We start from the raw sequence: 16,497 nt of genomic DNA on the forward strand, positions 1-16,497 counted from the left end.
TGCTGCGATGCTTCCTGGCTGAGGACCTCTATAACATTATTACATCAGTACTTATCATCAAAGTATAAACTATTAGCAGACAGACAGGAGTGCTGGAGGGATATTTTTAGAACTGAACCTTTTGTGAAAGTAGAAATATCTCATGAAGAAAACACCTAAAATTCACAGAAAAAAAACGTTTGTAGTCAATATCTGAAAGTGAAATTAAAATATCAATGGAAAAATTAATGTGGCGAGTTGGCAGAAAAACTGGGTAAAGTTTGTATGTTCGGTCAACCAAGTTTTCTCATAGATATTAACCTGAAAAAGTTGGAGCCTGGAATTCATTTCCATTCACTTTTATGTAGTACCACATCACAAAAACAGGATATTGGAACGTAAAAGCCCTGAACCTTTATAAGAAAAGACACCTAAACAATGAAACAATCTTCTGTCAGCACCTGGTGACAGTGGGAAGGAAAAACACTTTTAACAAGAAGAAACCTGCAGCAGATCCTGGATCAGGGAGGGCCAACCATTTGCTGTGAGCAGCTGAGAGATGAGAAGAGAAAAGGAAGCACAGGACGACCGGCTGACCTTTTCATATGCCACTCTAACTCCTCTGTGTCACACATTTTAGCCAAAGTGGTTGGTAAGAAAAACCTAATTTGTTAACATGATCACAGAAGTTACATAAGGTTACTTGGATACTTGCTTATGCTAGCTCTGTTTCCACAAATGCACAGATTTTAACTGATTTCAAAGCAGTGAGGCAGAACCAGTGGCATCTTGTTCAGCCCTCTGGCCTCACAGATAGAATAAATAAAACATTCTGTAAGCTAAACACAGGTTATTATAATCTAAGCAGCTTACAGGCTGGAAAAATAAAGTCCCATCGATTTTGTCGTTGCTGCTGACCTCCAGACGGTTGCCCCAACCCCCAACGATGCCGGCCTTCTGCCTGGCTAAAGGTAGGACTCCAGCTTAGTTGCTGGCCAACCCTGTCAGTTTGTGTGTCCAGAGTGATTCAGTCACTGTCACCACGGCTGGTGTCACATCCTGCCACCTGTTTTGTTCACCTCCAGCCTTGCCTCCAGAAGGTCACCGTTACTGCTGATGCCAGCCCTCTGTCAAACCATTGTCTCCTCCCACTTCTTCGCCAGTCTCCAGAAGAGTCCTGTTTCTTCTCCCAACGCCAGCCTCCAGAGTTCCTCTATTTCAGTCACTGGCAAGCTGGTTGGCTTCCGGATTACTTGATCTCACTGTTGGCCTCTGCAGGTGAGCGTCTTGGATTGATTTTTGAGTTTCTAAGTAACAGCCATAAAGCTCAGTCCTTTAGTTAATGCCTTGGGTCCTCCTGTGCCTGCCACACAGATGTACCCGACACTTTCCTGTTTAGCTGATAGGCTCAGTCACTTCTTTGTGGTCACACTGAATAAAACATTAAGTTTATTTTCTAAATTTCATCATGCGATGTTTAAGAAAGGAGGATTGTCAGTGTTAAGCTCATTGGCTAATGACTTGTGACTGACAAGTTGAGCAGACCGAATTTTTTTTAATCTTGAAATGTCAAATCAAGATTTCAGAAAATTGTGGTGGTTACATCTGCTTTTAATGCTGTCTGTGTTTAGCACCATGGTTTCCTGACAGTTTTTCACGAGGCCAGAGGTGTATCCACAATGCACCTGTGCAAAAACCCTAAAAAACATGCTAGACTCTAAGTTTGACAAGCTCCAGGCTGTGTTGAGAGGATACAGGCATGCTCACGACAAAACCCTTAACGCTACTGCTGGAAACTGTGGTTTAGATTCGGTTTAAGTGTTGCATCATGGCGCTCTGCACCAAAGAACATTTCTTTGTTCTGTTTTTTTTAAACATCCTTCACAGTCACCTTAAATTCATTTGATGTGGCTACATATCTGGTGGTATGCATGAAGAGAGAACACAAGAGAGAACAGTCAATAGCAAAACCTCTACATGCCCATCCCCTTTGACAAAGTTCTTATTTCCACAACCTCACTTATCAGAAAACACCAATCAGATTGTGATCTGATTATGATCATGCTGAGTCATTCTGTGTGGTTGTGTTTGCTCAGAGTTTCATTTTAAATGCTGCTCTCACCTTTTGTAATGTTTACAGTTACACCCTTATTAATTTAGCTTTTGTTTCCCATGTTTTGTCCAAAAAGCATGCAAAAAGGACAATGCAGATTTTTTCTTTTTTACATTGCTTTAAAAGACAAATGAGCTTATTGAACATGTAGATAGTTACACTGATTTAAAAAAAATCCCTATAAACATAAAAAATGTCCAAATCAGCATCTACATTTTTCACATTGATACTAGTACATAATAATAACAGACTGGTTAAGAATGTTTGACTGCAATTCTTTTGGTAAATGCTACTTTCATGCATCATATATTACTCTATTCCACAGTATTCCAACTTCCTTATGTGTTCTTATTATCTGAAAATTATTTACAAATACCCGACTTCATTTTCACATTTCATAAACAAGAAAGTCTTCGAACCAACAGCCAATAAGATCACTGCCTCATTGCCCTTTTCAACATGCAGATTACTTACTGAAATAAATAAGCATTGTTGTTTGTTTATATTGTTGACTGATTCAATGACTTTAAGCGTTTTATCAGAACAGAAGCTGTAAGAAACTGCAAGAGAGCAAAGAGTCAAACCTAAAGCTTGTATGTGTGGCTTTTCTTACTCATCATCTACTCATCTAGCATTGGGTTTATCGTTGCCGTGATAGCAACCCACAAACAGGCTAAAGGTTTAAGTTTTTCATTTTGAAAGCCTGGAGAGGCATTTAAACGAAAAACACTCAATAGATGCAGGAGGAAAAAAATGTCACAAGCGCCTCATAACATGCTCTTTCCAGGCAGCACAACCACAGGCGTTGTATTTACTGAAACATTAGTATGGTCTGTGATGCCTCACAGTTTGACTGACCGCACAGGCTCATCATAGCGATCCTTTTAAAGGTTGCACTCATGCAGAAACGATATAAGTAAGAAGTCAAGGGCAAGCAGATGAAAACCACAGTCTGAATATCAGGGTCTGACTCAACACCTCAAAGACGAAAGGCTGAAAAGATGATGCATGCTGTGCACGATCTTATGTTTCTCTATCTTCTAACATGTCTTGGACAAAATGGTAAGATTGCAAAATGTAAGTACTTATCTATTGAAAAAATCCTACATTAACTTTTTTCCTCTTACTCTTGCAGGGCATGGAAGTGAAATCATAAATGGCAAAAATGTCCCACAGAACTCAATGCAGTATATGGCTTCTGTGCAGATCAATGGAAAACACGTATGTGGAGGATTTCTTGTCAGTGAAGACTTTGTGCTCACGGCTGCACATTGTTACAAAAAGTAAGTGAACAAGCTGTGAACTTTTATTTGTTTTTCTCAAAAAACCCAGCTAACACCTACTTAATATTCACTCGCTCAGTTCTCCTATGGAGGTTGTAATTGGAACCCACAACCTGAAGAAGGTTAATAACAACAAAATGAGATACAGTGTAAAGACATGCAAGCACCCACAATATGACAAAGCTGAGTCTGGTAATGACATCATGCTCCTCAAAGTAAGTAAATATCTTTGAATGTGAATCATTACAGTCACAATCAAAAACAGGTCAACTGCATCACTGCTTTCAACAACTCCACTTGGTACTTCACCAAAGACTTGATATAAGATCAGAAATGTACCGAGTTGGTTTCTATCAGTCCTTTTATTCTTTTCCTTTGTTGCTTCTTCTAGCTCTCGAGGAAACTTCAACTGGACAAGAAAGTGAAACCGATACAACTGGCAAGGAAGGAGATTAAAGCAAAAGACAATGTAAAGTGTCAGGTGGCTGGATGGGGTTTCACAGAAACCAATGGCAAAGCTGTTGATGTGCTGAGATGGGTAGATGTGCCTCTTATTGACCTTAATGTCTGTAAGAGAAAATTGAAAGCCAAAGTTACTCTTCCAAAAGGTGTTATCTGTGCAGGAGGATCTGACACAAAGAATGGATTCTGCCAGGTATGTCCTCTGTTCTTTTAAAGAAAGTATCACTTCACTTGTAGCGTTAAATAGAAGATAAATAAAACAAGTGTCTTCCTCCTTACAGGGTGATTCTGGTGGCCCTCTGGTGTGCAATGGAACAGCGGTCGGTGTTGTGTCTTTCAACATATACAGAAATTGTGAATACCCAAATTGGCCCAACGTCTATACAGATATATCAAAGCACCTTTCCTGGATCAAAAACATTCTGAAAAAAAAGCAATGCTAAGTATACACTGTAACAATGTGCAATCTGCAATATCTGGCATTATAATACTGTATGTGAACTGCAGGATAAATGTAAAATAGCTTCAGATATCTCTCCTGTATTGCAAAGATATTCCTGCTTGCTCTTAAATTAGAAATAAAAAATAATGACGCTACTTTCAAATCATGTGTCATTTTTTCAGTTAGTTTGGTTTCACTGATGTTTTTTAGCGATAAAAACAAACAAACTTGTTTTTGTAGCACATTCATATCTGATGTTTGGTTTGCACAGAAATTTCCTGTGAGCCGGTGCTGCAGTGGTTAACATAGTCATGTCACCGTGAGAATCTTCTGGGGCTTTTCTGTGCTCAGTTTTATTTCACCTACTTTTAATTTTAAGACATGCACATCGAGTAATTTGTGACTGTAAACTGGCAACTCTCATGTGGCTTGTAGTCTCCCTGTTTTACCTCTGTGAGAGTCTTTTCTTTGGTTACCAGTGCATCATTCAGTTCAGTTCAATTAAATTTTATTCATACAGCACCAAATTACAACAACAGTTGCCTCAAGATCCTTTATATTGTAAGTTACAGACCCTACACCATGTTTTGATGCACTGGCAGCCTGTTGAGGGTGTACCCTGCCTCTCACACAATATTATGTGAGAAATGCTCCAGGCTGCTGAGACCCTGCTTGCATACACAGTAAAGAAAATGGATGGATGGACTGGGCATGTTAGACCATAAGTCTCTTTTTCATATGTGGTGGACAGAAAATGACAAATGTCTGTTAAATCCTTGGCCATTTAATGTTTTAAATGAAAAAAAAAAAATTGTAAAGCATTCGTTTCAGTGTGACTGTGAGAACACTGGAAACTGTGGTTCCTGTGGTTTAACTATAGCCAGAGAGAGAGATCCAAAAAAGTTCAGAAAATAAACAGTTCTGGAAGTCTCTGTCTCTGCACCTGAGATCTGTGAAATTGGTGGTCTCTTTCAAAAAGCAGCTAAAAACGCCTCTTTTAAAACTTGCTTTTAGTAATTGTTTGTTTGAACGATTTTGATAAGGATTTTGGAAGGGACTCAGGCGCAGGCCAGGTTTTTCTGTTATGCAAAAGACAGTGCGTTTATTTACAGTGAACACAATCACCAAGTGGCTATATACAATGTGCAGGGGAAAGGGGTCCAGGTCGCCAGGGTCCGTGGGGAAACAGGGTTAGGGGAAAAGGTGCTCCACACTCTCTGTACAAAAGCTCCAAGTCCTCCTCCTCTGCCACTCCTCTCGTAATCAGGTTCCATAAACGATCTACACGCAAAAGGTCAGGTTAGTGAGATCATCACAAAAGCTTTAAAGATTCAGGTTTACAGATGCACAAGTTGACTGATAGCTCAACGATCCAGCGAAGACTGGCGCAGATCCGCCATCTTAAGTAGTACTGATCGCACCGGGCGATCCACAGTAACTCGCTAACGGAGATTTGCCGCGTTAATGTGGTTATGGCGTTAACGTAATTTAACGAGATTAACACTGCCAGCACTAGTTTGAATGTTTTAACATTTTGGTTGTGAAGCATTTGTGATATTTATCTTGATAGGTGCGACCTAAATAAAAATTTTACTTTGAATGTCTCACCCACCTAGTTTATCACCTACGTCTGTTCTAATTTATCTGTGCCACAGTGCATCCACAGTGGTTGTGGGGGTTAAAGCAAAAGTTTATTCACACCGACTTAAAAGAAACAGCTTACATTTAACAGTTCTACTAGACAGACAGCAATTAGCAGTGCAATAGATAACAGCAGTCAAGTCATCCATCTCTTTTCTTTCTTTTCTTTTTTCTTTTAATTTTCTCCTATACAGAATTTATGAAGCACTAGTAATACGAATGTATCTGTTATCTTTATGACCAGTTTTATTACAAACTTGAAAGTGCTGATCACAAAGCTGATGATTTATCAGTTTAAAACACTCATCAACTTGAGGCTGTATGTGTAAATGTGCATGTGAGAATCTTCATCTTCTTCTTTGTTAAGAAGCTAATATGAGTAAAAATCACAGATTACAAGTTAAAGACAAAGTTACTGCATTGCACCCTACAATTTTCTAAAATATTTGGTAACTATGACCAATTTGACTTTCACCTAACATTCATTTGATTTATCTAAATATTATCTATCAGCAAAGAAAAGTAGATATTACTATCTACATGTAGACTAAAGAAAGAGAATGTGGTCACAGACCCTAGCACAGAAAGATAGACAAACCAGGAAGAGATTAAGAGTCAAGCAAATATCAACATGTCTAGGATGTGGTGATCTGGTGATAAGGCTGACGGATGTTGCTGCTTGTGGTCTACGAACGATGACTAAATTTAACAGGAAAACAATCTGACATCGCTTCTGAAAATTAGTGAAAGTCTGAAATTCAAACCACAGTAAGTTAACATTACGCGTAACTTATTTTATATAATACTCAGCATAAAATTAATAGCTATTGAGCAAGAAAACTGTTTAAACAAGATTAAACTCACAGTGGCATGTTGCATCATATGAATGTGTTGCACAGGGCTGGACTGGGACCAAAAATCGGCCCGGGCATTTTGACTAGAGACCGGCCCACCAGGTATTATAGGAAAAGCCATAAAGCCTTTGAATGAAAACAAATGCTGTGGTGACAGTGATGTACACTGTATTGTTGGTTTAAGTATGATTTCTATACATGTTACATCAGATAAAAAATTTGGTTGTAACATTCAGGTAATTATTTATTAAAAGTGAGACATTTTAAATGAAAATGAGAAAGAAAAGTATTTCTTTGTGCCCCCCTTTCCCTGTTAATGCCCTACCTGGCCCCCGGGCAAAACTTTGCTAGACCCGCCCCTGCACAGTTACCAGCTGTCAGCTACAAAGGATCCTGGTGTTATTTGTATCTCAGAAATAGTTCATAACTTCCCTTCAACTTGACATTGTTTATCTTTTCTTGTCTTTTGGTTTCTGTGTTCCATGGTTGCTGTCTCCCCTAGTCAAGTCCACGTCTGTTATGTTTCCTGTTTTACTTTGAAAGTCTGTGTCCTATGTCACTGTATTGAGTTTTGCTTCCTCTTGGTCTTGTCATGTCAAATTACTCCCAGCTGTGCTCTCCTCCTGTGTAGCATTCCCCTCGTTATCGCTCAATGTATTTAAGCCCTGTGTTTCTCTTTGTCAGTGTCACGTCTTCTGTGATCCATCCCTGAGGTCAGGTTAAGTGTTTTTTCAGGATTTCATGCAGGTCATAGTCAAGTTAGCGAATTCATGTATTTCATAGTTTTTTCATCCACCTGCACAAGTCTTGTCATTTCTAGTGTTTTCCAGTTTAGGTTTTGGTGATGTGATTGTTAGGGACAGTACAGAATGACAGGAAAGCGGGGAGAGAGAGAGAGAGAGAGGGGGGGACATGCATCAAAAGGGCGCAGGCCGGCCTGCTCCTCCAACTGAGCTTAACCTGTGCTTAGAAATTATATTCTCTGTTAACTGTAGCTTGGATCAAAGGGGATCAAACGCTAGCTTATTTTGATAAACAACATTTTTATATGCAAAACTCGAGTGGCATTACAGGTGGCAAGAGATTATTTTAGGGTGGCACATGCCATAGCAATTTACATAGCATACTGCGTAAAATCAGTACATTTGAACGAGGTATCAGTGAGTTAACCCCTAAAGGGTGATAACTTAATATTGCGTTGCTTAATATAATTTCAAAGGCTATAATTTAATTTAAAAATTAGATTTGCTGAAGTAACTGTGATATCATTTGGGTTAAAAAAGTGTTTTTGTGCATTTTTATTCTGCACTTAAGTTCAGTAAATTTTCCATTCTTATGCTAAAAGGTTGTCTGGGTCGATTCTTTCGTTGGTGTCTAAACTGCAGGCAAGGGGTTTACTGTTAGTTTCTCTGATTCCTGTCTATATAAGAACTATTGTGGTATCTGTTCTACACTGTAAAATCTAATGAGTTCCCAGAACTAAAAAAAAACTATACAAACTCGTTGCCTAAAAAAAATTGAGTAAAGCTTACTTACTGTCCCGTTTAGTTCTTTAGCCATCAGAATTATTGTGTGAAGGCCAAGAAACATGCCCAACGGATTTAATTTACCAAGTGCATCATTATGGCCTTACCGTATTGGTCCATTTGACTGACCTTTGTTATTATTATTTATGTGACGTCATTTCCAGAGTAAAACCGCAAAGGATTGTAGGTACAAGTGGTGAGCTAGAATGGCAAGAAGCGGTTGTATTATTAACTGCCATAGCCGGTCGCATGATTTAAACCTAATTTGTTGCGCTATGCTGCTTTATTTACTGTGGCTTTGCGGGTTAATGTTGGTTGTGTTTTGTAGGTAAACTAGCCAACAAAATGCTGGAATGCAATTCAGACTGGGCACCCTCTATCAACCTGGGTCATACCGAGTTTAAAACTGCTACCACAGATTTGATCGGTTAAGAGGTAGACCGATATCAAACAGTCACGAAAAGTCCTGCATTCCTTTTCATTCCATTTCTCCCTATTTTAATATCCTATAATATGATGGATATATTTCATCATATTCTCACAGAACATCATTCCACGGTTTTCTAATGGGTATTTCTGAAGACAATTTTTGTGACTGGTAAACTTACATTTGTACAGACGACGGTCTTATGTTCTACTCTGAAGATTTCAAGGTCCTGTACCCATCCTTCAATAAACTGGACCTGGGCTTGTTGCAGGGATCTGAAGTTACCAAACACTTCATGAGTGTATGCACTCAAACTTAGGCCCATATAATTAATGAGCGTGATGAAAGCTGGGCAGCACGCTAACGTCCTTACGCCACTCTGTATGCTTGCATGGGTCTAACTCTTTCACTCCTTTGATATTTTCCTCACACTTTTTTTTTTCCTTTTCATCAAGCCTGTCTTTGTACGGACCTGCCGTGTTCTCCTTCGTTTTGTACATAACTGTTTTTGGGACAAATAAAATGCAAGTAGGGATTAAAACCACAGAATTAATGGTTACCAGTGTTGGAAATGCTAGCACTTGATGCAGTGTTTTGATTTTGCTGCCACTCGTACCTACAATGCAATGCTCGAAAGTCACATGGTCTGTCGATTTCTATATGTCTCGGTTGGTGAGGCAAGCAGTGTGAGGTTATTAAGAAGGACCCAAGATGCAGGCACAGACTTTGATGCGATGAGTGACACGAGGTGAAAATACAGACTGACACTGACTCACAAGCTATAACCTAAACTGGGAAAATCTAACGAATGAAACTGAAACCGTGGGCAGCACGGTGGTTAGCGCTGTTGCCGCACAGCAAGAAGGTCCTGAGTTCAATTCCACCATCAGGCCGGGGTCTTTCTGTGTGGAGTTTGCATGTTCTCCCCGTGTTTGCGTGGGTTCCCTCTGGGTACTCCTCCCACTGTCCAAAGACAAGCAGCTTGTGGGGATAGGTTAATTGGATAATCCAAATTGTCACTAGGTGTGAATGTGCAAGTGAATGTGAGTGCGAATGGTTGTCTGTCTCTATGTGTTGGCGCTGTGACAGACTGGCAACCTGTCCAGGGTGTACCCCGCCTCTCGCCCTATGGCAGCTGGGATAGGCTCCAGCGCCCCCCGCGACCCTGAAAAGGATAAGCGGAAGCGAATGGATGGATGAAACTGAAAACTAAACTCATGGGAAGACATGCAGGGACAAAACAGAAAGAAGCGCAAAGGAAACAGACAGACCCGTGACGAGCACAAGAGGACACACACTATAAATACACACAGAGGGACACGCAGCTGAACTGAATTTACATGAGGAGACAGAACTTAGAGACACGACATTGACAGAACAGGGCGAACACACGGGCAGGGATGACTAAACACTACGCCGAGGAAGAACAGGACCCAAAACCATAGCCAGAATACATAGTAATAATAATAACAAACACAAAATGCTGGGTTAAATAACCCAGGACAATGAAACAATAAACACGACACCACAGCAATAACCTAGATAACTAACTAACATTTAATACTAAATATTCAATGTTATTTTGTAGCATGTAAGACCGACAGCGCACAATGGGCTTTGAGGGAGCAGCCAAGAAAGATATAGTTTGTGTCTGTGCACACCCATGTGTGCACCTGTGTGCATACAAAAGGTTTCTCCATGTAACGATCTGCTAGAAGGCGTGGGGAGCCACAGCCCCGCCCCCCAAACATGCTCTATACCGCACCTCCAGAGAGGTGATGGTGCCTAGACCCAGGAGATGTTACCCTTTTTCCTTGGGTGGAGACAAGCAGACTACCCCAGGTCCGGCAGCAGCAGGGAGGCCCTGCATCCAGACCCCGATCCGGTGGAGATGAAGCCAGCTGCAGAGGTGTGCAGGTGGATAGCGAATGAGCAACAGCTTCTAACTTTTCACTAGTACTCATTTATTTAGAATATCAAAAATAAGAGTGCTACCTCTACCACACATTACTTGAGAGCCCACTAGTCCGCATACACACGGAAGAATCCATTACAGAGATGATACAAAGAAGAACAAAAACAGGGGTGACACACCAGTTATGAGACCGGAGGCGCCACCATGCGGCGCTACACTGCATTACAACAGCAACTGCTACATGCTGCGTGCTGTTCTAAAGTGCATTTAAAACAACACTTATATTAATATTACACTGTATGCAATTAAAAAAAAACAATTAAATAAACTTCATGTAATCAGCCCAACTTTTATTTTCAAATGCAAAAAAGTATATCAGCCAACATACTGGACACCGTTCTGCTGAACAACAAGCAATTATATTGCCATCATTGTTGTAATCTTACAGCAAAACAAAGTCTCCGATTTAAGATATAATTGCAAATGTAATTGCAGAAGAAAGTTTTTAACATTGTCCCAATTTCCCTTAAGTACAGTGGCAGTGGATGTGGGTTGGAGATGCAATGACCTTGAACATGCAGGTGACCATCTTCCCTGACCAACCATCTGTGACAGAGGACTCATCCTTCCTGGTGTCCTCTAAGCAAACCATCATATTTTAGAGCACTAACTTATTTGCTGTCTAAAACATTTTGTCTGCATTTGCTATAGAACAGAAAGACAATTCAGACAATCTCAGGCTCCCTCCCCATCCGAGAGCTGACATTCAATGTCCCGTTTGTCAGTCTGCATAGCCCTGACCACCAGTCAACACACAATAATGTCATGAAAGCATATTTTTAAAGAGGCTATGCAAACATGGGCAATAACTTTTCATTCTGATGATCTGCAGAATAATTTGGCTATAATCATTGGCTTCCTGTTAAATCCAGAATTCAAAATCCTGCTCCTCACATACAAGGTCTTAAATAATCAGGCCCCATCTTATCTTAATGACCTTGTAGTACCATATCACCCTATTAGAGCACTTCGCTCTCGCTCTGCAGGCCTACTTGTTGTTCCTAGAGTATTTAAAAGTAGAATGGGAGGCAGAGCCTTCAGTTTTCAGGCCCCTCTTCTGTGGAACCAGCTTCCAGTTTGGATTCGGGAGACAGACACTATCTCTACTTTCAAGATTAGGCTTCAAACTTTCCTTTTTGCTAAAGCATATAGTTAGGGCTGGACCAGGTGACCCTGAATCCTCCCTTAGTTATGCTGCAATAGACGTAGGCTGCCGGGGGATTCCCATGATGCATTGAGTTTTTCCTCTCCAGTCACCTTTCTCACTCACTATGTGTTAACAGACCTCTCTGCATTGAATCATATCTGTTATTAACCTCTGTCTCTCTTCCACAGCATGTCTTTATCCTGTCTTCCTTCTCTCAGCCCAACTGGTCGCAGCAGATGGCCCCGCCCCTCCCTGAGCCTGGTTCTGCTGGAGGTTTCTTCCTGTTAAAAGGGAGTTTTTCCTTCCCACTGTCGCCAAAGTGCTTGCTCATAGGGGGTCATATGATTGGTGGGTTTTTCTCTGTATCTATAAAGCGCCTTGAGGCGACTTTTGTTGTGATTTGGTGCTATATAAATAAAATTGAATTGAATAATTTGGGCACAAATCAAAATTTAATGTTCAAAAACTTGTGGACTTCACTATATACAGTTTAGACAGTTTGGAAAACCAAAAATCCATACCACTCAGTTGATGTCTTTCTGTCTAACAGCTCATTTTCTAGACTTGTAAGAGTTTGATGTAATGTGGGGAGTGCTGGTCCTGAGCCTCAAAGACAGTAAGAAGCAAACAGAGGGAAAGAAAACCCTGAAAATTTTTTAGAACCTGTTTTGATCTTTAATGGCTGTGCAACTGTTATAACTAGGGTGGGTTTCAATTATCCATTTTCTGATTAAAATCTATTTCAGCTTGAATAACACAATATCGATTCATGAAATCCTGAATCAATTTTTAAATATAAATGTATTTCACCAGAAACGAAGGAATCTCAGGTTAAAGCTTTCATTTCGTCAACCACCAAAAAGCTAAAACAGTAAATGAGAGCAGGTAGACAAATTCCACACAAAGACGTAAACACAAAGCACAGACCCGATGCATCAGAATCTGTGAGGTGTCGGCTTTCTCACCCAACGGCACAAACATGGACACGCCGCTAGGGCTGAAAGCCGACAGCTCACAGATTCTGAAGCTGCAGATTTTGTCACTCTCCAACTGAAGTTTACTGAACCAGGAGCAAAAGAAGATCAAAACTACGCTTCATATTTGTTAAACATCGTCATGAATTCTCCCTTACCGTTGCTGTTTTGCTTCCACCACAATAAAATCACTTCCTGCAAAGCTCTGTCTCTCTCAAGAACAGTTTCCCATCTCAAATTTCAGTTTTCTGCATTATTCGTGTCACAGGTTGCCGGGGCGAGCCGTATGAATTTAACAAAGGACCCAAGATGTGGATATGCAGTGAAGTGAGAGGGCTTTATTGACACAGAACCCGAGTGATAACAAACAAAAGGTGAGTGTGGCGAAAAACAGAACTTAGAAATAAACTACACTGGGAAAACTAAAACCTAAACAACAAATCTGAACACGAGAGAAAGCAATTTGCAGGGAGAGTTCACAGGATGACGGAGGGAGATTCACTGACAAGAAAACCCCAGATAACACAGACGAACCAGCAACTAACAGATGCAAACACGGGGTTTAAATACACAGAAGGATAACAAGGGAATGAGACACAAAAGGAGGGCACAGCTGGGAGTACTCAGGCATAACGAGACAGGGAAAAAGTAAACTGAACACACTGAGATCAGACACACACAGACTCAGAGACGCGAGCTAACACAGAGACCTTAATACACAAAAGGGGATACACAGGCAAAGATGACACCAAACAGAGGGAACACAAACTAAACCCAGGGAACCCAAAACACAACAGTCATAATACATAAAACTATCAAAAGTAAAAGTACAAAAACCAAAAACGCTGGGTCACCGACCCAGGACCATGACAATTCGCTTGCTTATTATGTGACAGTCTACCGTTGTGTACAGTGCTGTCAGATGATGGTTTTTTTTCAGTTCAACACTGAAGAAATGAAGAAGAAACTTTTGAAATTATGCCAAATTGCAATACGCAAATATTTGTGTCTCTAATAAAACCTCACTTCACTTCAGCAGCATCAGATTCATGATTCATGGTCTTCTTCCATTTTTGTTCTACTGCAGAATATTTTTAATGTTTATGGCCAGGAAAATCTCCTTCATGTTTTTCTGTGTTTTATCCTCAGTTACTTTGACTAAATGGCATCTGCTGTGATGCTCACACCGCTGACGAAGTATCACGAGTCTCAGTATTGATAACTGATCAGAATTATAATATTTCTGACTGTCTGAGGCAAAATTTCCCCAATTAAAATCTAATCTAATCACCGGTACCAGTCTGTGAGTCGTTTGGTACCGGGCCGCGAGAGTTGAGGCTCGGGTGTGAAATGTGTGGTTTTCAGGGTTTTTATTGGTTTTTAGCGTTATTTTGTTATTTTTATTGTTAACTCGGTTTTCCTGGGTCTTTTCACGTGTGTTATGAATAAATCTTTTTTTTTTTTTCGGTACCGGTACTAGTTTTATTTTGTTGTATTTATCCGCGACACCTTAAAGGCCGGTCCGTGAAAATATTGTTGGGCATAAACCGGTCTGTGGCGCAAAAAGGTTGGGGACCGCTGACTTAACAGGCCACTAATCTGGTTTATGCCTTTGGACTTTAGCTGTCTTTTGTTTGAAATTCATTACTGTTAGTGGGAAAGGGGTGCACATATAACAGATAGTAATAACGAAGTACTTACTGTAGAAAGTTTCAAAACCACACTTCCCTAGGAAGTGGTTAAAAGTCATGTGTTATAAATGTATAAACACATGACTCAAAAGGACTGACCCCTCGGTCTCAAGCTGACAGGTCAAGCCTTTCACCACCGAGATGTTTGCTCTGCAACAATTTGTGGTCGTTCATATGCTGACATTCCTCGGGCAAAATGGTAAGTTGCACCATGAATACTCTTCTCCAGCCTGCATGTGGAATATTAATATTTTTAATTAAATTCTTTTCCTCCTACTTCCATTAGTCCTTGGAAGTAAAATTATAGATGGGAAAATAGCCCCAGACAATGAAATGCTGTATATGGCATCAGTGCAGGATCACGGAGGAAACCATGTTTGTGGAGGATTTCTTGTTTCTGAAGACTTTGTAATGACTGCTGCACACTGTGACCTGTAAGTAATCACCTCTTTGAGGAAATTCCTGATTAGGAAAACAAATGATTGCCTTAAAATGTCCTATGCTTCTCTATCTATCTATCTATCTATCTATCTATCTATCTATCTATCTATCTATCTATCTATCTATCTATCTATCTATCTATCTATCTATCTATCTGTCTGTATATATATATGTATATATATATACTGTATGTGTGTGTTTGTGAGTATATGTATCTAATGATCATAATAATATAATAATTCTGATACCATCTGAATTATTGCAACAATCGTGCTAAGAACCTTGAAGTAACTGTTGTAGTGAATAAATAAAATTGAATTTAATAAAAAAGAAATTTATCATTTAGTTTTTGTTCATCTTGTTGTGCATGCAACTGCAGAAAATCTAATTCTGATGATCTCAGAATTATATCTTATTCAGGGATCTTAAACGTGTAGTTCTCGGTAACCACAACCTCAAGAAGGCTGATAAGAAAATGAAGATTGCCAAGAAATGCAAACACCCAGATTATAAGAAAGTTGGCCATGGATATGACATCATGCTCCTAGAAGTAAGGCTTTTTGTCTTTTTTTGTCTTTTTTATTTTCTTAAATCACATAAGAATTTTTAAATTTTTTAGTGTTCTATTTTGCAAGCTGCTCATTTAAAACAAGGCATTTCTAGTTAAAGTATGAAGTACTTAAAAAAAAGATAAAAGATAAATGTTCTCTATTGCTGTTACATGGTTTTCACTCATTTATAATCTTTACTCTTTAATTCTGTGCCTCTAGCTGTCTAGACCTGTCCGACCAAGCAAAAGAATTCAATTCATTCGACTTCCCTTACATGAAATGACATTAAAGGAAAATGAGAAGTGCCAAGTGGCTGGATGGGGTAAGATAAACACTTACGGTAGTGTTGTTGACGACCTGAGAGTGGTGAATGTGTCGGTCATCAGCCCACAAGTCTGCCAGAATGCTTGGGCTCAAAAGGTTCCTGGATACAATCTTCCTCCCAATATTATCTGTGCAGGTGGATACAACACAACAAAAGGATTCTGTCAGGTACCTTTTCTGTCCTTTCCTTGAAAAGTCATTGCTAACTGCTCTGTTGTTGAGAAATATATGAGCACTCTGCATTAAGTATCACATGAACAAAGTAAATACTTCCTCCTCACAGGGTGATTCTGGTGGCCCTCTGGTCTGCAAGGGAATGGCTGTCGGTATTGTTTCTTTCAACAAAAGCATTCCAAGAACCGAGCTGGGAAATTGTAACTATCCGGATGTCCCCAATGTCTATACGGACATCTCAAAATACCTTAACTGGATCACGAAGATTCTCAAGGGAAAAAATTACAAAAAGCTTTGTGTCAGCACACTGTAAGTGTTTACAGGAAGCTGTGCCTCTGTCAGCTTTTGCTCTCAATGCAGAATAAAGAAAATGTTTGAACAGTATTGTCTCTGTGCATGAAAAATATTTTATTATGACTTCAAAAACATGTCTATAAAACATTGATATCAGTTTGCCATGGAAAATGAATTCATGCAATACTAATATTTGTAA

General features: G+C 39.8%; 2 protein-coding genes across 3 annotated transcripts; both read left to right on the forward strand.

Annotated features, from left to right (window-relative positions):
* The first annotated feature begins 3,093 nt into the window (after nt 1-3,093).
* Nucleotides 3,094-4,280, forward strand: LOC146632835 (mast cell protease 1A-like). Of its 2 annotated transcripts, XM_085353599.1 has the most exons (5): nt 3,094-3,154; nt 3,228-3,375; nt 3,455-3,590; nt 3,767-4,030; nt 4,119-4,280. In XM_085353599.1, exons 1-5 carry the CDS (start codon nt 3,094-3,096, stop codon nt 4,278-4,280), a joined length of 771 nt encoding a protein of 256 aa, XP_085209725.1. The 2 variants fall into 2 exon arrangements, with proteins under 2 accessions (XP_085209725.1, XP_085209724.1); XM_085353598.1 differs by having other exon boundaries at nt 3,097-3,375.
* Nucleotides 4,281-14,655: 10,375 nt separating this feature from the next.
* LOC146632836 (granzyme B-like) lies at nt 14,656-16,317 on the forward strand. Its single transcript, XM_085354736.1, has 5 exons — nt 14,656-14,713; nt 14,801-14,948; nt 15,376-15,505; nt 15,726-15,998; nt 16,114-16,317. Exons 1-5 carry the CDS (start codon nt 14,656-14,658, stop codon nt 16,315-16,317), a joined length of 813 nt encoding a protein of 270 aa, XP_085210862.1.
* The last annotated feature ends 180 nt before the right edge of the window (nt 16,318-16,497 follow it).

Source organism: Diplotaxodon limnothrissa, linkage group LG5 (assembly GCF_057381915.1).
Source record: "Diplotaxodon limnothrissa isolate DT_005_m linkage group LG5, D_limnothrissa_male_GT1.1, whole genome shotgun sequence".
Classification (NCBI taxonomy): Eukaryota; Metazoa; Chordata; class Actinopteri; order Cichliformes; family Cichlidae; genus Diplotaxodon; species Diplotaxodon limnothrissa.